Source organism: Manacus candei, unplaced genomic scaffold (assembly GCF_025592945.1).
Source record: "Manacus candei isolate 608988 ecotype Guabito, Panama unplaced genomic scaffold, ASM2559294v1 h1tg000008l, whole genome shotgun sequence".
Lineage (NCBI taxonomy): Eukaryota > Metazoa > Chordata > Aves > Passeriformes > Pipridae > Manacus > Manacus candei.
This window is the reverse complement of record NW_026138056.1, coordinates 21146061-21169538: the sequence shown is the minus strand read 5'-3', so window position 1 is coordinate 21169538 and position 23478 is coordinate 21146061. Positions and strand designations below refer to the sequence as shown.

General features: G+C 36.2%; 1 protein-coding gene across 1 annotated transcript in view; it reads right to left on the bottom strand.

Annotated features, from left to right (window-relative positions):
• Nucleotides 1-1397: 1397 nt before the first annotated feature.
• RAB2A (RAB2A, member RAS oncogene family) overlaps nucleotides 1398-23478 on the bottom strand; it is a 41370-nt gene continuing 19289 nt past the window's right edge. Inside the window, exons 4-8 of the mRNA XM_051771363.1 lie at nucleotides 19109-19191; nucleotides 17665-17757; nucleotides 14004-14115; nucleotides 4858-4926; nucleotides 1398-2583 (exon numbers count right to left, since the gene is read on the bottom strand). Coding sequence (XP_051627323.1) covers nucleotides 2488-2583; nucleotides 4858-4926; nucleotides 14004-14115; nucleotides 17665-17757; nucleotides 19109-19191 — 453 coding nt within the window. The 3' untranslated portion in view covers nucleotides 1398-2487. The remainder of the gene's footprint in view (nucleotides 2584-4857; nucleotides 4927-14003; nucleotides 14116-17664; nucleotides 17758-19108; nucleotides 19192-23478) is intronic.

Below are 23478 nucleotides of genomic sequence, written 5' to 3'. Positions count from 1 at the left end.
AAAAACCAACCCCACAAAAATACAGAGATCTGTAACTGGCAACAAAAGGATTATGTGCGCACAAAGTTTGTGACAAAAAGCCAGCCACAGTGCATGGAAACTTCAGTTTTGTTCTAGCTCCTCTTTGAAAATACCAGATTCTTAACATAATGTACAGTGTAAGACTGACATGTGAGCCAGGACCAACCAGCAGGATCAGCAATCAATTGCACACGTGACGTCAGTAAGTCACAGCATTCCCCCTGCCCCTCACCCCCCAGAAAGCAGCCCTGGTGGCTCTTTGCTATAGTACCTCTAGATTCCTGGGCAGTTTTATACCTCTTCAATGCTTTCAGAAAATGAGAGGCTGTCAGAAGTTTCAGTTTTGTAAATCATCACCACTTAAAACAGTGTGCATTTTTGTTCTTCTTGGGATAGGGTACAAATCCCCCCTCAGCTCTCTTAATGGGCAGTTTTTATGGCTAAGAGAAATTTAGTCCCAGTTGTAATGGAGCTGATGCTGCTACAGAAGAGCACACTTTTTTCACATATTGTCTCAAGCAACTAAGTTCTACAGTGTTGCCAGTTGCAAAAAAACTTCAGATAGTTAATTCAAGCAAGTACTCTAGTTTGTGCACTCCTTGTGAACAGCAAGTTACTACATGCCAGTTTTCCCTTGGCATCCACGGAGTCCAATCCTATGGTTTTACTGTTCAGTCCTTTTTTTTTTCTGTCATGCAACACAATTTTCAAACTTCAACTGAAACAATAAATGTGCTTTATAAATGCAAACTTCACATAATAAACAGTTAACAGTTGAAAGTATCTAAATTGAGTAACCTCTTAATAAATAGTTGAAAACAATTATATTGCATTGCTGATAATGTTCCTAAGTGTGTAGAAAAGAACTGTAAGTTCAGCAACTAACATAAATCCATACTGATTGCCCTTGCCCGTAGATACCAACAAAAGGTTCCACACATTTTTTTAAATTTTATTTAATCTCAGAACCACTGCTGTGTTACACCTGTCAGGCTGAAGTTATTCACTTTGGATGTAAAGTTCTGACAATCAGAACGGGTAACATGAGGATCCCAGTCCTCCCATTGTGTGCTGTGGTCAGTATTGGTCCAGTAAGACAAAGTTTTGCAGTCACTGCCCCCCACTCTCTTTTTTCCCCCCCAATACACGAAGCATGGCCTAGCATTAGTGTCACTCTTTTATCTGCAATTATTTAGATAGGATGAGATGGAAACTCAGTTGTTTGCACAGTTGTAGGAAAAGTGACATGAACACTGTATTTTAACAAATAAACGCTTTAAACACAGGATCTTGTTTTGCACTGTTGCAACCCTTTCACTTGAGGCAAAACCTGCCCTCCCCAACCACCACCATAATAAGTACCAAAACATTTCTAGTTTTGATTTTCATCAAGATTTCCAAACTGGGAGATTTTATTTTCACACCCTCTTCACAATAGACAAGATGCTTACCATATATTTAGGATTACAAGTTGTCACTAAAAGAAAACTTTACACAACCACTATACATTTAGGTTGAAAAACTGTCCTTGCATGAAAAATATACTTAGAAATCAAGTGGTAAACAAGAAAAAACCATTGAGAAAAGATTAATGTTTTTATAATGTGCCATTTTAAATTTATCAACTCCTCCTCTACTTTTCATTCATAGTCTGTTTTTACCTATAGTATTTGTTAAGGCAAACAGCTAATCCATTTCTGAAGAGGTGCTGTGGAAATTGTGGACAAACAGCAAACATTTGGCATTAAAATAGATAGCACGCATGTAGCCTCTAGTAATATACATTAAGCATCTCTCTTGGACTTCAGGATAATGATGGGGAGCATGAACATGCTAACAATGTCAAAAAGGCTTAAAATTTAGCATCCAAGCAATTTCTATTAATGCTTCTGTAGTTTTCAAGCTCTAAGTAGTATAGAATTTATGCAAATGCATTAAAGAATTCTAGCTTGGCAAGTACACCCAAGCAGGTTATTAAACTATATATACAGAAAGTGATAAATACAGAATTAAAAGAGTCCTTCCGCTTCTCTTCATAGCCTTGAAAATTGACAAAAAACTTGAGGACAGCTCTACAATATTAAACATTAGGTAACCGCAGGAGCTGGGAAACCTAACTACACAAACTGATTAAAATACTCAGATGACTTTGTAGTGTTTAATACAATTCAGTTCGTAGTCAAGGGCACAAGACAACATTTAACAAAAATAATCACATCAATTGACCTAGAAATCAAATGTAAATAGATATGAATACAATCTCCAAAATCTGTCTTTAAGTGAACATTAACCATTTATTCAAAGTTATACAAGAATTTGAAGGATAAAGTCTTCTGCAACAGGAAACCAACTTACAAGTTTCATGTCTCAGTTGAATTGAAGTGGAGGCGAGCGGGGCAGGGGGAGGGAAGGGTGAACAAACAAGTTAGTAGGCCCCATCCAGGCAGCTAGAAAGTAAAAACAGGCTCAACAGCAGCCTCCTCCAGCTTGTTGTCCTCCCTGATTGCCTGCAAGTGTTGCATTAGTAGCAGCATGTTGAGGGCCAATTTTTATGCCATTTGCCTGAAATGAAGTTGAATACACAGTGTAAATATTTTAAAAGACTAATATACTTGAAAAGCTGCTTTTTCTGTTTAGAATATAGCAAGTTCTCCTAAGGCATGCAATAAATATAGCAAAGTTTGTAATTTTTTAGTAACGTGTCCTTAGTGATTAAATATAATTTAAAAGAAGATGCCTTCCTTCCTTCCTATTTAAATTTTATCTCCATGTTACACTCTGTAGCTTAAACTCCTAACAAGAAAACTCACAAAGCAAGAATTGTATTTGAATACTACTTGGCATAAGGCTTTAAAAATACGTAGCATTTGTTAAGAATGTATAACCTCTCCCCTCTTGCCAAAACCTCCACTAGTTTAATAGTTTAATATAAAACTTTTCCTCTCTAGACAGCATTTCTTTCTGTGTTGAATCAGCTGTAGAGGCTAAGGGCATACGAGTGTTCTGTGTCATCAATAATTTCTGTGATCCCAAAAGACATGGCTACTTGCCAAGAACCCACACACAGCGTAGCTCTTTCATTCATCAAAATCACACTTATATCTTAACCCTCACTCCCTCAAGTGGATTTTACCTAAAAATACAGCACTTTGAGAAAAGTAATACAGTAGCTTCAGAAATTAAGCTCTTAAGGAAACTCTGCGTCACAGCAAATCTCAGATTTATAGTGCTTGGCAGTTGTTCTGCAGCAGTGGTAGCCTTCGGGTTTCTGGCACTCGCTCAGTATTGACAGCAGCTGATGTGGTTTCTTTTCGCTCTTTGACTCCTCTTTAATAAAAAGCATGCCCTATGGCTCATTGGTTTTGCCCCCTCTGGGCTGATAGCAACTTCTTGAGGAATCAAGGAGCCAGACTTGGCATAAAGCCAAATAAGTAGCACGGACTGTTGGCTCTTGACAGCATATTGCAATCAAAGCTCCATAAGGCACAGTAAAGCAGTCAGCTACTATATGAGACTCAACAGATACAGCGAGCATGCTTGTTCAGAAACTCTGATTGCTCTCCAATTTATATTGCACTACCAACTGCATTTTCTTCAGGAAAAACATGAAAGAAAATTTTAAACTTTTCATCAGTGAACGGAGTTTAAGAAGTGTTTCACCAAAACACCACATACACACACACTTTCCAGTCAGAATTAGTGTCTCTGAAGGATTATTATTCAAGTCTTATTTAACTACAAGTTTCCTAATGCAATACTTTGCATACTACTGAAGTTTCTCATTTTTTCCTCTCTGAAGTCATCAGCAATATTTTTAATAGTCTAAGTTTTCTCATGTTGAAATATATTAAGCAGAAAGAGGTGAAGCTATTTAATGGAGTCCTGCCCATTCCCTCACCACTCTAAGGAATTCTGCAAAGACTGTAATGTTTAAGAGAAGCCTCAGACTGACAGTTCCGGACACCCCCACTCACAGAACAGAAACAGAACACAGTGGTGGTGCAGACTTCCATGTGTGGTTTGCCTGAGCACCTCAGCAACGATATTGAGGGACATGCAAGCTAAAATACCAACCTGGACATCAGGAAAGACCGACCACATTGTCAAATTTAAACTTTATGTGGTGTGACTTTTTATGTGAATGTTAACAGAGAGCTTATATGATTTTAACATTTCTATACAACACTAAGATGTCTATTTACCACCACTGAATTTGAATCTGCTTTTTCTATGGCCAAGAACCTCTCCCCAAACTGCTCAAGATTTTCCACAGCACAATAATTTCAAAATTTGAGAGAGACATTATAGGTCTTTCTAAGCTCTTGCATTACACAAGTGCTCCCTCCTCCACGTCTCTACCCCCACTCAAAACAAGCAAAGGGACAGGCCCCAATAATTTGTAATTTCAGTAATGTGTATAGGCAAAATGGCTAATCTTTTATTCCCTACAGTATTCAGCCACCTAAACCAGGAACATTTCAAAAGTCTTTTATGTAACTCTCAAAGCAATCCCTCCCCTACACTGGACAGCTCATGGAGTGCATCTGGCATATCAACATGGTCCCCCATTTACATAGTGGAAAATTATCTTTGAAAACAGATGACACCATATGGAGAAGTGGATGAAAGTGGATTTTCTTCTCTTTTGGGGATTTATATTATTTTGCGATGCTTCATGGATGGATAGGGTCACTTATTTTAATCCATTTTTATCACAATGGCAGACAATTCTATATCCAAATGGAACAGACAAATCTTTTACTGTCCAGCCTTCTAGGGAAGGTGAATTTTGTACCTTTAAAAAGGAAACAGAGTGTTCAAAGTATTAAAAGTTACCTCATTATTAATGTCAAAAACTCCTTCCTGGATTTTCTCGTAGATCTCCTTTGCAGTGTTAATAAATGCCTAAAACAGAGGAAAAAAGACCACAAACACAATGAATGAGATATCCTTTGGTGTAAGATGCACTAATTGGAATTCAATCTCATGTGCAATTGTTTCAGCAAGACTCTCCTTCCTGACCTCTGCAGGAACAGGTATGACAACAGCATCCTATGACCTACCCTGAAGCAGCAATGGATCACCTGCTGTTTACAAAAACAGTGGCACTTTCATAACATCTGTATTCTACAATCTGTTGTCCAGTAATTACAGGGAAAAAGTGGTTTTTAAGATATATAAATTACTTCTAAATTATTTATTTCTGACCCTTATGGATAGATTGTGTGGCAGATGGTTTCCCCTACCCTTAATATCTTTGTAATAGGCCACTCTAGATTAGAGTGCTTAGCAACATAAAACCACAGGGTACTTACCATGATGATGTAAGGATGCTGTCTGCTGGATGAAACCTTATGCTATCATTTAATATTCACCTAATTTTAAGAATGTATTCTCTTTAATTAATCTTGCACACAATAGGCAACAGACATCTTAATAAAAGAAAGGAGATGCCCCAGGTTTTATAACAATTTCTATATAAAGATCTATTGTTTTAATTCAGAGAAAATACTTTGACACTCAGGACTGAAAAGGTGACTGATATAAATGTTTTTGGTTAAAGTTTACAATCAATGATTCCATTCTTCATCTCTCATTTAGCTTTATAGGTCAAGTAATGCCTAAAATAATGTATAATTTAGGAGGTAATTAACAGCACCTAGTAATTACAATAAACATACAGTTCTTTTTGTTTTAAAATACCAACACCATGCAATCATACAGGACATGCTACTTTCTGCAGAAGCCTATTATAGCAAATACAGATCTAATTCAAATATAAAAAAGTAAACAGGGTTCATGGAGAGGAACAAATCATACTTTTCCTCATTTCTACACTGGAAGCATTTGACTGCTGAACTTGCCACCAGAGCTTTGTTTCCTAATTAACAGGACTGATATGTTTTCACCTTTAAAGGCCTTACAGCTCCCCAGAGTAATCAATCTACTGCAGCTCAATTACTGCACCAAGCACACACCACAGTCAGTGAAGGAGACTTGAACGACTGGAGCAGGAGCGGAAAGATATGAATATGCATAAACTCTAAGTGGGTGATCGAATCATCACAGAGGGTCATGAGAATTTGCAGCAAAATAATGAGAAGAATTAATCATTGCAGATTCACAAGGCACTTAGGAAGTGAGTTCGTTTTTCAAACACATGTTAAGAGTTGAGGAGAAAAATTGGCTTTCAGCCAACTATGAATTGATTCAAATTCCTCAGAAACTGAAGTTTTACACATAAGAAAAAAATTCAAACTTATCTTTGTTTCTGATAACACACTAATTATTGTAATGGCCTCATACATGGGCCTACTGAAAGGTATAAGTCAAAAACTTTGGAAATTCACACAGCTGGAATCTGCAAGTATACTTGCTTGCTTCTACTTCAGTGGGACATTAAACAGAACTTGAAGTCTTAAAAATGCATTATGATAACTTCATGTAAACAAGCACTTAACAATTGGCACTTCCAATAATTCTAGAACATGCCGGCTAAGTACGCCTAGGCTCTTAGAATTTATGTCATGAGAATTACATTACATCTACAAAAATTACTTCAGAGCAACAAAACTAGCATTTTAACAGACTAGAAACTCCAAACTAACACAACTGATTACAAATTATCTCCTGGATGCTACATTCAAGAACAGATCACTGTAGGAATGCAAGATGCACTGGAAAACAGTACTGCACAAACACAAACATCCCCCCCCCGTTATTACACGTGTAATGTAAAACACAAAGCAAAAGAGCACTGAGTTCAGTGCAGTCTATTTTAATATTAAACATATTGTCTAAGAAACTGTTGACCTGAAAAATCCAATTATTACTTTAATCTGAGTTCTATCATTTAAGTTCTCTCGGAAAGACATATCTGACAGTCACATTCCTATCAGTGATGCTGGTGCACCACACATTAGTGTTAAAACAGCACGTACTGTTATTCCACGTGGCAAAATGCCAGGCTGCACTGGGTCACAGAAATAATTCCTATTTGAAAACAATGGTTTGACAAGAATATAGCACATAATGAGTTTACCTCATGTTCTCTTCTTGGTATGGATTCTGAAAAATTGTTACTAATCAGCCATGAAAAGAGACTTGAATCCCTTGAGACTTCCATTTGTTTCTTGCATCCATGTATTTTAAGTTCACTTACACTTCAAAGTGTAAGCAGACTCAAAATAACCACCTGAGAACATCACTGAAAACAGCAGTCTACTTGCTTTAAGAATATCATATCAGATTTTGGTATTGCATGCTAGTGCCCCAATTAGCAAGGACAAGAAGATGAACTTGGTGTAATTGTCTTCTTCTAAAAATCTCTTTTAATACTGCATGTTCTAACTCTTATCTGGAACATACAGTATACTACAAACTCTTAATTATTTATGGGCAGTTTATCCTATTTGCAGATTAACTGAGTCCTAGATGCAGAAATACAGACCTGTTTCCCCTCAAATCCAGTCTGGATTTATTAGACCATGTGTAAGGGACTGCAAGAACACAGCTGTAGCACTTCACACGCCAACTTGGATCCAGGTGCAGTTTAGCCATTTCCACACAACACAAGACCTCAACCAGTAAGCCCACACGGACTCAGCTGGCTGCCTAGCAAGCCTACTGCAGTTGCACTGTACATTCCCATAATGTTGCTGCTACTAAAACACTACACAAAAACACTTGAACCATTCCATCCCACATCAACTCAGGCTGAGGTTTATTTTCACCACTCCAGGACAGACAGTACCAGACTCAGCCTGGATTTATACAAAGTCACCTGAAAGATGGCAAGACTCTAGTACACAGTACCTCTATTACTCAGAAAAGAAGTGAGAGACTTTTGCAAAAACAGCATATTAGATTTCCAAACATAAAAATTCTTGACTACACTTCAGGAAAATTCAAGAAAACAATGTAACTTCAGGAAAATGTCTACATTTAATGTTTAACTCTTGGTTTTAATCTTTCTAAATCACAACTTACTGATCCTTTTATGCACGAGACTACTGAATATACCTGTACCACAGCATTAAAAAAAAAGGTTGTATACAAGTTATTCAGTGATTTGTTTTAATATAATGTGTTTTCCAATTGTGTGCTCATTAAAACTAGGTTCTCAAATAATAGTAATACCCCGTCGAGGAAAACTGTGTTGCTGTACAAGTGGGAAAGTGAGCCTTGCAAGACGTGATCTGCCTGTTGTGTCACGCCTGCACCTACTGCAAAGCTAACAAAAGAGGCTTTTGAGTCACAATATACCAGTATAATATCACTTCAGATTATTTGTATAAGGAGTTTCCTAGATTATATTGCAACATGAGAATCAAGAAGTCTCACAGTGCTCACCTCAAAAAACCCCGAACAACCCAAAACACAAAACCCCAACTACCAAAGAGGACAGATGCTGCATTTAAGGTAATTAATCCTAAAAACACGGAATGTAGAATTATATCAACTTCAACATTCATCTAATCACACAAGTGAACAAGGTAATGTAGGTTTACTTCCCTAAGACAAAACCAGGAAGAATGAATTCTATAACTGGTAAAAACAATGCAAGAAGTAAGGGAATAAGTTCCTGATACCTCTGTCTTATGGAAGCTGTATGCAGGAGTAATAATAAGCTAAAGGCACCAGAATCCAACTTATAGAACAGCTACAGTTAGTTTTTACTTGTATTGACATATTTACTCACATCAATAACGTCGCTTCTCTTTCTTAGAAAGTTAATGCTATGACAAGAATTTGAGGACTTAGATACAAGCTGAGCATAACAGGAAAAACTTGTCGATGAATCACTGATACTTTTAAAACTCAGATTTTACAAGTTCATCTTTGCCTAAAATCAGATGCGATCTGCTTCAGCACGGCCAGCTCGTGGAACATGCTGCCCTCTGGTGGCAATGTTAAAACTAAACTTAATGCTTGGCAACAAAAATTGGGCAATCATTAATTCTGGATTCTTTCTTACAATTAAATGAGGAATGTTTAAAGATTAAATACCTCACAAATTCTAAAGCATGACCCTCAGCTCTGTAGTCAGCCAACACCAGGAATTTCCTCCTCCTCTCCAACTTCTCATCTTATCTTTTAGCAATATGATATGATATAGTTAGATTACTCTAGTATTTAAGAATGCATTTGGAAACAGTAATAAACATGGACTACAAATGGATTTACCCCTACAACATTTATCACCACAGTGTGTAAGTGGTGCTGGATGGCTACTTAATACAGTGAGATTCCAAGGGTCTGAGCAGCTGTTTTAGGCACACACAGTAAGGCAATACTTTTTACAGTTAAAGGATCTTTCAGAAAGAAGCCTAGTACACTAAAAGGGCTGAAGAGGGGTTAATTATCAAGCAGTAGTAAGGTGCTGTATAATGAACACCAACACATTGGTAGCCTTATATTTTCAGTATAGGTACAAAAGCACAAAACAGAACTTGACAGTAATTTCTTTTTATGTCCCCACTGAGGCACAATTTCCTGATAAACTTACTGGGAACATGTACATTATCTTGAAAAGTCCTGTAGCTGCTGTTGAACAGTTAAAAAGGATAAAATATCTGAGGAAAAAAAAAGATGAAACCCTCAGAACTAAGAATCCATCCTCTCCAGAAATCTACAGGTCAGGCAGGCAGTATCATACACTTCATGCTCTTCTATAAAGCCTGAGACTCTCAATTAACTGAGACCTTTTATTCCCATCATATCACAAGATGCCCAGAAGTCCCAAGAGCTACTGTTCCTTACTGTGTAGTTGGGGCACAGCCCAGGAATTTGCCACAAGAAGCTAAAAGCTGTCAATCTTCACTGGAGACAGGTGTCCTGCCCCTTTTCCCTCCCGCAGCTGAACTGACACAAGCTACAACCCCATTTTCTCATGGGAGAAACTAGCTGAAGTTTTACACAGCTCAAACGTCACAGAACTTTAATTTCCAGGAACCTGAAGGAATACTGATACAAGTTAAGATAAACCTAACTGTTGGGTTTTGGTTTGCTTGGTTGTTTTTTTAAAGACTCATGACCTAAAAATCCTGCTTTTTTGCAAGTTCTAGTCAGATTACATCTTGTGTATTACTCTACCTTACTATGAAAAGTATTAACATCCTAGGATTTTCAAGTTTTATTAACTAAACCCCTAGGTACTATACTACCAGGTCAAACAACTGTTTGTTTACCAGCAATTAGTTATGTTCAGAGAGGGTGTGGAAGGGCAATAAAACACACTTCTAAAAATCAGTTCAAATTTAGATGCTGCTAAGAATCTCATCATTCCATGAAATTTTCATTTTTTCCCTTCAGAATATCATAAAAAGCCATCTTCCTTCCCTTATCTGTGCCCAAGCAGTGCCACTGTTGAGGTAATAGGGGCTTTGAATATTCATTACTCATTTAAGTGAAAGTATGAAAGAATCTGCTTGAAGAGAAAACTAAGTTACAGCTGAAACAGAACCACTGAATGACCATCCTGCTCCATGTAGCAGAAGTGCTCCATTGCTCAGTCAAAACCATTAGTCTATTAAGATTTAATCCTCAATAATGAATCCATTATTGCATTCTATTTATGTGCAGGCAACTTGGAATAACACAAACAATGCTCTTAAAAGTTTGGCATAGGGATATATAATCCCCTCCATATGGGAAACAACTCAGTAAAACCGACTCCCACACCAGGAGTCAGTGATACACTGGTACAAATGAAGTGAGATCAGCTTCTGAACAGTGATGGTGTCTGGCACTGCTTTGACCAGCATTCAAAAAACTTTCTGGCTTAAGGTTGGACACATAATTAATAATTATCAATTATTAATCAATAATTACTAATATTAATAATAACATTATTAATATTAAGTATTAAATATGGAATGAAAGAATCATGCACAAAGTGCAAATGAAAGAATAATGCTTCCCAAATACAGCTAGGTAACCCTACTTCTTGATAATCAGTGCACATACATGGATTCAAACCACTGATATGCCAGGGACAAAAAGATAAGCACTGTGTGCTGTAAGAGATTGCATGATCACCCTGAGTTCTTGCAGGTGATTCTACTCTGCCTCTACAACTGTTAAGACACTGCCCAAGCAGAAAGCATTCAGCAAGCTCTGAACTGCAGGTCGCAGATAAGACCAGAATTAACAGTCAAATACTACTCCTGAACTATCAAGGAAGAAACAAGTGTGCTAAAATTGTTAATGTCTCTTGCAAATGAGAGAAAAAAAATCTTGTGTGTTTTGTGTTGATTTAATGCAAGGTCAGAAAGCAATGGATGTTATGATTAAAACAACTGCAAACCTGCCTATGGTTGGGACTTCAGACTTACACATATACAAGTCCCCCAACAGGCATCACAGTGTTTTCTCAGGCAAAAAAGTAAATAGGCAAGACTGAAGTCTGCAAACAGTACATCAGAGTGCACATCACCCATCCACAATTCAACAAAGTAGAGCAAATATGATAACCAAGATTCTACTGGAAGAAAGCCCTCAGCCGTGCTCGGAGTGTACCAGTATTACCGAAACTCCAATACAGCTTAGAAATCACTAACAAGAAAAAAAGCCAAAGAACAAAAGAATCACTTATGTTTTGATAGTTGGCTACCTTGACAGCTTTAGACAGAGGCTAAAAGGAAATCAACAACAAACCCCTGTTTAAATAAATATGATACTGCTGAAGAGACTAGCATTAATGTCCTTGTTCTGCAGTCAAATTATAACCCTGTGCCTAACCTTCCCCCAAAATCTGTCTATCCTCCTGATGATGCAGAAATTCTTTTTGCCTGATACCATTCCACATCCAACATGACAATTTAACTCTGTGGTCACAGTGAATTCTTAGAAGTCTCCAAAGTAACTATGAAGGAAGAGCCTACACCTACTTGTACTCCCTGCCATCAATTACCTATTGTGCAAACAGGGTAGAAACTTCCCCAACAGCCTTGCATAAGATAAAGAACCAATGGGAAGTTTTCCACTGCTAAACATTTCTATCCAAGCTAAAGGTTATGAGACAATCCTGAAGAACACAATGAGCATTTTAAACTGTCTTGAGATCCAAGCACCAAACAGGTCAAGGCACTGCTACAGCTACAGATTTACTAAGGTATTCCACAGTGTTGGAAATTAGGATTAAACAAAGGAGACAGCTTAAAAAACATTAATGACAGAAGCCAATTTGTTCATATAAAGAAACTACTAAAGATTACAATTTTGCTCCTGTAGCTGTAACTATTCTAAATCATGCCACCTATTTTAGTGTTGACTGAGATTACCATTTAAGGAATGCACTTGACTGTCACTGACAAGGAGTATATCTTAAAGCTTTTCCATCAGAATTAGAAAGTCAGCGCACACACACATCACTCACTCATATAATCAGGAGAGAATTCTATTTGAACTTGTTTGATAAAGAACTTTATGCTCATTTGCCTCCTGATAATCAGAGATGCATTAGGTACTGGACAATTCATTCACTAGGACATATTTTTTGACACAAAGAGAGGTGATAATGTTAGAATCAGGTAGTAACAAACCAGATTGAATTCTGCTAAAGCAATGCGCAACTTACTCTAACTTTTCAAAAAAACTATAATATTTCAAAAGTAAAAGGCTTTACCTCTAAAAGAATACCTCATTGGTTGCACAACATTTTGCGTTTAGGACAACTCTGGAGAAGAATAACGCAGATCAGGTAGTGTAAGAAGCTGAACTATGTCATGCTATTATAAAAAAGGTCACTGTGGATGTATGAACTGAGTATGGGCTTTAAAGACACGTGAAGCAATCTTCCTGCTTTACATAGCACTAACATCTCAGTTGGAGCTCTCTGTTCACCACTGTACTGCGTCTGGTTAGAATGCAGTTAGTTTCCTCTACAGTCTGTATGGTGCTGCGTTTTGGATTTATGACTAAAACAGTATTGATAACTCACTGATGTTTTAGCATTAGCTGAGTGTCAAGGTTTTGTGTTTCTTACTCTGCCCTCCTCCTGCCAGTGATCAGGGTTAGGGTAGGCAAAATCATAAGGGACACAATACAGCTCTAACATGGCCTAAGGGTTATTTCATATAATCTGACATCAAGCTCAAGAATAAAAACTAAAGGGTAGTCAAAGTCACTCTTGCTCACAGTTGGGAGTGACTGCCTTTCTGTAACTCTTCTCCCACGTCTTTCCTTCATTTTTTAAACTCTGTATCTCAGCCCTTGAGTTTTTCTTGCTTTGGTTCTTCTAGTGTTTTCCCCATCCTGCTGGGCAGAGGGACCAAGTGAGCAACTCGGTGGGCATTCAGTTGCTGGTTGAGAGCAGCCCACCACAACCCCTCTTCAAGAAAGGCATGCAGTACATCAAGGTGAGATATGCAAGAACTCACATGTGTCCAGAAATATGAACTATAAGCCAAACTTGAAAAGACTTAAATTCTTTAAAGAAGCAAAAACTGAAAAACTTATTCAAATACATAGCAGACTACAGCAACCAAGACAATGACCTCTTCAGCAGCTCTGTAGAGGACAGAAAAAAGAAGTTGTGTGTGAATTGAAGCAAAGAAGATTCCTACCATGTAGTGGAAAGATGACAACAACACAAATACCAAAGCACTGCAATAGATTGCTCTGAAGAGCTTGTAAAATATTAGAGGCTATAAAACAGGTTAGAGTTACATCTGCCAAGAATACCAGTAGTTTGGCTTGCTTTGGACCAGCATATCTATTCTAGTCTTAGATTTCAGTGCAGACAGAAATTAGCCATTTTTCTGAGGAAATACTTATAAAAACCCCACAAGTACATTAAATCCCAGCAATATAATCAGTGCTGTGCAATCAGGTACAACACAGACATTGTCTTTCTCGTAATATAAATTAAAAAGTAGTTCATTCAAGTTAAGGAATCAATGCTCTAGAGAAACAATATCTGTATAAAGTGTAATTCAAAGCAACTGTTTTAGTAAAATGCCAGTGTTCAGCAAAGTTACCTCCTCTACATTGGAAGCAGTTTTGGCAGATGTCTCCATAAAGATAAGTCCATGCTCTCGTGCAAATGCTTCACCCTCTTCTTTCTTGACTTCTCGTCTAGATTCTAAATCACTAAGATGGAAGAAAAAAAAAGTTATTACATGGTCCAACATGTCCATGTAAATATTATTCTTCACTGGCAGGCTTATAAGCCTTATAAACCAAGAGCCCCTTCCAGAACTTAGGTAGATATGGATATCTATTCAAGCCCTTACATAAGGTAGAATTATTGTAAGCCTTGCACTTACAGTATGTGGAATAGCCACAGGCATCACACTTGCTTGAGCTATCAATCCTAGCTGACATAAATCAAAGACTTCATGAAATGGCTTTCAACAGGATGAGTGTATACTTATTCAGGTATTTCTTGAATACTAGCTTTAGACATTATCATTTTAGGTACATATTACTCTCTTCTAGTATAACGTTATCTACCAATCCAATACTGTAAAGCTGAGCTGATAAGGGAGTTTTATAAATTATTTCTTAATATTAAAAATAATTTAAAAAATAAAATTCATTTTTTCTATTCAGTAGCAAAACTTCATACAGTCTATTTCTGTTTTGATAAAAAGATCTAAAAGCAAGAATAAGTTCTTTTAAACTACATTAGCTGTTCTCTCCCAATAAGCTAGCATTTAGGTTTTGAAAGTCCAGGCCTGACTGTCCAATAGCAAAAGAAATTGAAGTGACTATTAGACAATTTCTTGCTTCCTGCTTTCCAGGCAATTTAGCTGAAAGTTAAATATTACACAAAAGACCAGAAAAAACCCCTCTTGGACTGGACAACTGAAGACAAAACTGTTTCTATAAGTCATATAGACAAGTATGTTACTCTTACTTTTTAAATCTTTAGGAATAGTCCTTCTTTGTAAGTATATTACATCTTAAGCAACAATGGTACACATACATAAATAATAAACACAAAATATATTTTTCAGTAAAGTCTCATCTAACTTGTGCAAGTAAAAATATCTCCTCAGATACACATTTTTAAACTAAACAGCATGCAAACAGATTATGTTTAATTTGCAGTAAGAATACAAATAAAAAGTATCATACTAGGCTTCAGTGTTTGCCAACCTTGTAATAATACACATATTAAAAATAAATAATACTCACTGTGGCATCTATTTTGCAGCAAAGCAGGTTTTTGTTGTTTTTAACAACTAAATGCTAGCTCAGATGAGTTATAGAGTCAATACAATTCAGTAGATCATTTAAACATTAAAAAAATAGTTTGAAGATAAGGATACAAGAAATGTTTTCTCAAAACAATTTTGAAACTGATGTTCATTATATTTAAGCACTCCCAGTATTAGCTATCTGACATTCTCTTTTTGAACCTAAGCAATGTCTTTATTTGCTAAGATCATGCTACCCTCAAAAATACCTTTCTTAAAACCTTGATTCACTTCTGTCATGGAGATAACGCTGAACACAAACAACTTTTTACTTGAAATAGTGCAGCTGTATCAAAAACTGCAGTGACAGCCCAATCAAAATTCACCACCGATACCTAAACATATTCTTAAAGAGCTTTAACTGCTTCTACTAACCACAGTTGTCTTCCTCTCTCCATTCGAATAATTCGAAGCATTTGGTCTTACTAGATCAATATAGCTATGCTTTGTTCTGGAAAGAAGATTAAGTACAGTATTTGTCATGTTTTAACACTAGTATTTGTCACGTTTTCAACAAACAGCCATTATATTTCAAACTAAATTCTCAACACTCTTAAAATCCAGCCATAAGTCAGTACTACAAACTTATGTCAAATGCACTTCTGGGAGTCATAAGAACAGTATGTATTCCTTCAAAAATATTATGCTAGTATACATGTTCTTCCTTCCATCCATCTCTAGTAGTTTGCCCTACAATAAGAACTTTCAGGATAATGCAAGCAAATTGAAGTTTTCTTCCTGTCCTCCTTGAAAAAAAAACTCCCTTAAAAAGCTTATTGAACTTTAATCCATGTAGCACCTTGATCTGTAACTCAATTTACAGTACAAATTTTAAGAATATTTATTGCTTGAGTAAAACCTGGTTTGACTGGGCATTTCTGAGCTAACTGCAAGCAGCATATTATAATGTACAATCGTGGTAGAGTCTGCATCAGCAGAATGTAAGACATGAAAATTTGGTTTAACAGCTAAGAATAATCAGGAATAGTTACAGATGTCAATTCAATATGCAAACAGTGCACTTTAACGTTTCTCTCAGTGCCATATTTTTATTCACAAAGGTATAAATACAGTTGCTCAGGGACATCACGGGCTTACCAAAGCTTCATTTGATAGAACAGATTACATTTTTATATTGTTTTGTGAAGATTATGCTTATTATATTCCTCAATGAAAAAGAAAGTTGTCAGTCATCTTCCAGATTAGGTATAAAAAAAGTTGACAAACTTCACAATTACTTAATGCTTAACATGTGTTTCAGGAGGAGGTAGCGGCAGTGGGTAGACATAGGGAGAAAATAAAAAGAAGAAGAGGGGGAAGAAGAAGAAAGTACAGAGTTGAACAGGCCTGAGTAGCAAAACCAGACTCACTCTATCACAAGGCTGTTTCTCAGCAGCATCTAAGAAATGATCTAGCTGTTAATTAAATTTTAAGGAGCAAGCATACATGCCATTATTTCAACTCACATCTTTACCTTCAAAAATTGCTGAGGCGTGGAGACAAGTTCAGGTCAATTAGGTAAAGGCCCATAACTAATGGATTATTAAATACTGAGGTGATGCTTTTGATATTTTGAAAAAATCCTGCATCCAGCAAAAGAATCTAGACATGATGCTACGATTCACTGCATCAAAAACTAGAAAAATTACGGATGAACTTAATGTATTCATTGATGTGTTTTTATATAAAGACCTTCACTACAGACCAAAGTCTCAGCATCATAAGGAACCATTTTATAATTTTGGACAGTGTAGCTGATGAGAAGACCAAGTAAATAATTGTTTACAAATTATGTAACACTTCTGAAACTTTTAGTTGTATTTTCATCACCCAGTGAATTCACTAGGAAATGGTGAAAAAGCATTCTCTGCTTCCAACCCTGGAAAAAAGATATAGAATATGGAACAGGCTAATTCAGAAGCATCTCATATAATCATTGAGGTATATACTTTTTACATTTGAGAGAAGTTTCTGAAGTGAATCCTGTGGTATGGGTTTCTGAGTTTTTTTAAATGACATTGTCTCTGCTGTGATTCTTAGCCAAAAACTAAAGCACTTTAGAACATCTCAAATTAGGAATCTTATTCTCTTTATAAGGGAGAGATATAGGTCCTTCTAATTGGTGATTCCAGATGAAAAAAAACATAATGAGAAAGTAATTCACACAGTCCATGACTTCACGCACTCACAGTCAATCCTTTAGAAATAAAATTATTTCTAAAAAAGATACTCAGAACATAAGGTAGTTGATCCATGTGCTGCACATTGTATAGTCTAATTAGAATAGGAGAGGTTTTAGATTTACCACAGAACTATGCCCAGTGACTGAAAGGAATTTAAAGGCAACATTTTTCCTACAAATAAGAAAAAGCCAAAAACTGAAATACAGAGTCATAAATCTTTCCCTCTTACAAAATAATAGCTGATAAAACTTTACCTTTTGTTTCCAATAAGCATTATAACCATGTTGGAATTGGAATGCTGACGAGCATCTTCTAACCAAGTTGTCAAGTGGTTGAAAGTGTCCCTCCTAAGTTATAAAAGAGAAGGAAAATTAAAAACAGTATTTCAAGAAATCCTCTGGCTCTCTTTGTCAGTTTCTCTACTTCAGTAATCAAACCATTTATTAGTACACATGCACCAGGGATAAAAGCTAGTAATCCCTTTGTGAGAGGTAGAATAGTTGAACGAAAATTTTGTAAACAAGGAGCATTAATGAACTCTGCCTGAAAAGTAATTGAAAACATGTTTGCTACAAAGAGTAAAGAGGATTCTTATAGCTGTAAGAATCTATAATTTTATATACATATAAAATCTGCTGAACAGAATTTTAAAAGTCCCCAACAGCTTCAGCAATTCAAACAACAGTACAAATACTCATATAGTAATGCTTTTTCTACTTAAGGTAAAAAATGATTGCTAATTTTCTGAGTTTATAAATTGAATAATAACTTTGGCAGTAAAGTCTTTTAAAGTGAGATATACTAATGTGGCATGTTACAGTTTTTACAGAACGTATACATTAAAAATTAAATCTCACACTTGCAGAGTGATTTTAAAATACTAATCAGAGTAAACCCATTTATTTACAAATCAAAGATTCATTTATTGGAAATCCAGTGGAAAGAATATGTTACTTCCCGATATTTAAACATAAACTGGGAACAAAAAGAAAAACATTTAGGAAATCTCTAGTAAAAAGTCATTGCTCAATGCAGCAACAAGAGCCAGGATCCACAAAAGGAGGCAAGCAACTTCTGAAAATGTTCAGGCTCCAAAATATTCTTAAGCCAGCCACAGTACCCACAATTTTACAGATTACAAGCTGTATATAGAGACTTTATTCAATACAGCAGGAAAATCTTTATAACTTCTGAACAGCTACTAAAAAAATTAACACATTAAGACCTCATAAACACAGCAACAGTAGAGGTTTCTTGGTATCTTTTGTAACCCAACTTCTATGTTTTACTATTTTACTCCTTTGCAGAATGGCACATCAGTAAAATAATCTGTTATAATTAAAGAAAAATTAATGCTCATGATAATAAAAACATTAGAAAGGAATTAATGAAATATTTTCAGGTCTTTCTCAATAAAGATAATCCAGAGGTTGATGGTCAAATAGTAAAAAAATATTTTGTTTCATTCTTCCTGAGCCTTTATGTATACTTTTTCTTTACTACTATACAGAGAAAATTGGAAGTATATACATTACATAGGCTATTTCTTGATTTTTGAGCACTTGAGGAAAGCTGACACAATGTTAGACTACAAATATCTATACAAAAAGCCAAATTAAATGAGACATTTTAGCACTGCTATATATCATAGGACAATTCTACAAAGACATATCATTGTAATCCAGTTGGCATTCTCACCTTGTAATGTCATACACTAGTAAAGCCCCTGCTGCCCCTCTGTAGTATGATCTTGTAATGGAACGGAAGGACTCCTGTCCTGCCTGTAGAAAACAAGGTGTTATTATTTCATATCTCATATTTATGTTTTGGTCCTGAACACCACAAACTTAGAATCACAGGACCATAGAATTTTACTTTTCAGAAGACAGGGACAAGGAGGAATATGGATGGGAAATCAGAGAGGGGACAACTGGGGACAAAGTCTCCAGCAGTAGCAAGAGAAGGCACATAAGCAGAAGACACAGACCACAGCACAGTGCTGTTAAAGAAAAAAAAAAAATCGGAACAAGACCTCTAAACCTTTTTTGGCAATCCCTGACAACCCAATTTACTGAATGGCTTCACAATACATGAATCATTATTAGAGCACAGAATGGACTCCTAGCAACTAAGCTCTGAAGACAAATTTGAAAGGAAGCAAATAACCCAGAGCTTCACATTTGAATTCAATAACCCGCTCCCTGGGGCAGCTGTTGACACTAGAATAAATAAAGTCCATTGTAAATAAATGATGAATGACATCTTTACGCCCACCATCTGCTGGTGTAAAGGTTGTTGGAAGGCCAAGGATGCAGATTTTATCCGTTATATCATAAACTGCAGCCAGCTTTCAACAGTCTTCAGATGGAATTCTTTCATAATCATTTTATTAAGAAAAAACGGAAAATAGTCATGAATTCAATTTTACACAATTCTGCTCCACAGTTAACCAATTTCCTCTGTACTTGATAAATAATGCTTGTCAAAGCAGCTACAGGACACAAGAGTCATCTTCATAGGCACTGTGAAAAACTTTAGATTCTACATAAATTAGATAGTTCTTACAGAAAAGTATCCTGTAAAATTCTCAGCACTTCAAAGAACATGCTCAAAAGAACACTGCCCTGAAAAATAAATATTCATAGTTACAGATCTTGAGCTCCTCGTGCTCATGTTTTTCAGAAGAGCTATCTAGCGCCTGACACTTGTTAGAAGAAATATTTACTTCTAATATTTAGTAATAATAGATGTTTTAGAATAATTCAAAGATAACACAGAACATGTTTAAGAAATACTAATATTAATGCTGAAGAAACCCCTATGTGCAGTAAGCTAGTTATCTGCAAAACTATAGGAAACTGCCCTGGTTTAAAATCATGAAAAGTAAGAATGAAATACTTATCAAATAAAAGCTACCCTTCAGTTCTGCCTACAAAATTAGTGTATGCATAACTTTTTCTTCTCACAGTTACCGTACTTTTCTTATATTAATTCAAGAATTCTTGAATTCAAGGAGAACTTGGTCTAGATACTGTTATTGAACAAGAACAGCGGCACAACAAGTTTTGGCATGTTCAGTCTTCAGAAATCATCCTTATCTTCCAGAATAATCAGTTGTTTCAGTTTAAGAAAACACTTGATCTTAGCCATTCTGGTGAAAAAAGTTATGAAATACAGACAACACATTTAATAGCTTCAACACGATTAGAATACACGAGCACATGCTCTTGGCCGATAGTCCAAGTACATCTTGATGTAAACACTGATAGTAAAATACAGAAAATCCAGCAGAATACACAGAGAAATAGTAAAAAATCCCAACAGTTTTTTTAGTGCAATATTTGGTTTCCTACATAGAAGTTCAACTAAGCTCTACTTTTTCTCAGTATGGTGACTAGTTCAAGTGGATGGTAGATACATGAAACATTTCCCTCCTAACCAGCCAATACAGTTGTCGTTACCCATGTATTCTATCTATTGCCTAAATTCATACATGACCTGGACTTTGTCTACCACATTAAGATTGCCTGTTTCACCTTCATAAATTCCACCTTGACACGTGAAATTGTTCATCTCCCTGAGTGAATTAATCATGGTCAAGCAAGACTGTCAGAGGTTTCTAGTAGATCTTACAAGAATTTATGAATTGTGAGTTCTTAAAAGAATCACTTACAGAAATTCAGTATATAAATCCTGAAAATACTGTAACATTTTTAATTGTGTCTCACTTGCCTATGTTGAAATTTAAATACCACTGCTTCCTGAAGGGTGGAAAACTGTATCTTTGGTGAAAGGAACACATCTTCCATACAGCAATAATGAATTTGTGCTTACCTATACCAATGGACAACACAAACTGAATTCCCTTTCATTCTAAGCAGAATAAAACTGAGTTTTTGTAAATAAGCTTCATTATATCAATTTTTATTTTATATGTAATATAAGAAAGGTATTATATAAAAAGAAACACCTTTTATATATATATATATATAATTTACTGTCTATTTTAACAGGATAATTCTGAATGAGATCTGGAAGGTCAAATAGCAGGGTTAGGTTTGTAGAAAATACTCCACAGCTTTTTTTTTTTTTTAAGTATCATTATTACTTAAAGCATTCTTTCATCTCACATCTTGCTTCCCGTCCCCTCCCTTTCATTTCAAGGGGACAAGCTGTTTCAAAGAAGACAAAACCAAAAGAAAGTGTAGGTTATTAGCCAAAACAAACTTAAAAAAAAATATAAGTGTGTTATAATTGTACTTTACTGGTCTTGCAAAGTAGGACCTACCCAAGTTTAGCTACTTGCTACAAGGAGTAACAGATAGAAGTAGAAGTTTAGAAGCTCAGTATAAATTCAAATCAGCTTTGAGATCAGAGAAAAGCCCTTTATCTTAAGTATAGTTTTGTTATTACTATCCCTTTCATGTTCCTGCAAAATCCAGCACTTGCTTGTTTTTATCTCTTCCATACTAAAAAGTTTTTTTTCACAGAATCACAGAATGATTGAGGTGGGATAGGGACCTCTGGAGGTCACCTGTTGCACCCCCCCCCCCCCTTCCCCAGCTCAAACAGGACCATCGAAAGCAGGTTGCCCAGATCATGGGGGAGGTCAGGGGCTGTGATGTGGGGAATAGTGGGGGCAGTAGTAACTAAATAAACATTAAACAGGGTATTTCCCGAGGCCACATTACATCCAGTATGGGTGACACAAATCTTTATTCCAAGACAACCCCTGGTTATACCCACTGTCAGAATTACACTGCAGTGGAACTGGGGAGATGGACAATATTGTCAGTAATAGACATGTCAGACCATGACAGCAATTTCAAATGTAGAAACTCCAGCTCAGACATAGCTGCCTACAGGAACCAAAAACTGCATGCTGAGTCGGCCTGAGCACGCATCCTCTCTCCTCAGAGAAACAGGTCCTAGGTCTGATGCCAGTAGATCACTAATCATGAAAAAACATGAGCCTCTAATAAACAAGCAATGTTTAAAGCGCTGGCTATTTTCTGTACTGTAAGCTTTTACAATTCATATCATATTGGTTAACAAACTTTTTGATAAGAAAGCCTTACATAATCATAGTTCTGGAAGTCACAAGTCTTCAAAAGAGTATAAAAATCTTCATCCCCACTTGAACTGCATGAATATATATCCTGTGTGCTTCTGACAACATATTTCAGTATAGAGACCAAAACAATTTCAGAATAATGATGTAAGCAAAACATGAAACATTATCAATCACCTTGGGTCACTAAGATACATGGAAATTTAGGATCTGCACTAAAGTTTTCAGGAACATTTAAGCCATGCAAGTGTGTTACCACAGACAGAGTATCTGTGGCACATTTAAGAAAAGACTCCAAGTGTTACTATTCCCAGAAGAAATCTCAGTGTCATTTCCAAGTGTGTGGTGTAGTCACATGGGTGTCAGTTGCAAAATGGGTTACTTGCAAGTTCTTTACCTGCATATTTTTGAATCTATAAACTAAGGAGAAAAAAAAATAATGAAAAGAGCCATGATGCAGGACAAGAAAGTAGTTAATAAAACAGGATCCACAACAGAGCATCTCCCTAGAAAAAAAAAGCCAACTTTGCTGAATTCTCTACTCTCAATGCTGAAGAATTTGGAAAGTTGCTTCAAGGACCAAGTTATCTGAGCGCATCCCAGCAGGCCTTTACCATCCAAGCTGACCAACAGTTTTTATTAGGAGAAAACTTTATAGTATACATCTATATGAAATATGAGAAACCAAAATGCACCATAGCTAGTAGCTCTAGACTCCCTCACTTTTAAAACAGGCATATGTGTGTTATGTTAAAACCAGTGACAGAACATCTCATTCACATTGGGAGTTACTCATTTCACTTGTTTACACTTTCCTAAGTTGTATAGCAAACGAAAAAGACATCTAAGAAATAACCAACTCACGCAAGTGTCACACCACCTCTGACAGCTGCCATTTGGGAACTACTCCACAAAGTTGATCCCTGGAACAAAATGTTCCAGAAAGAGAAGAGCAATACGTACCTTTATATATAGTTTTGAAAGTTATAAATAAATT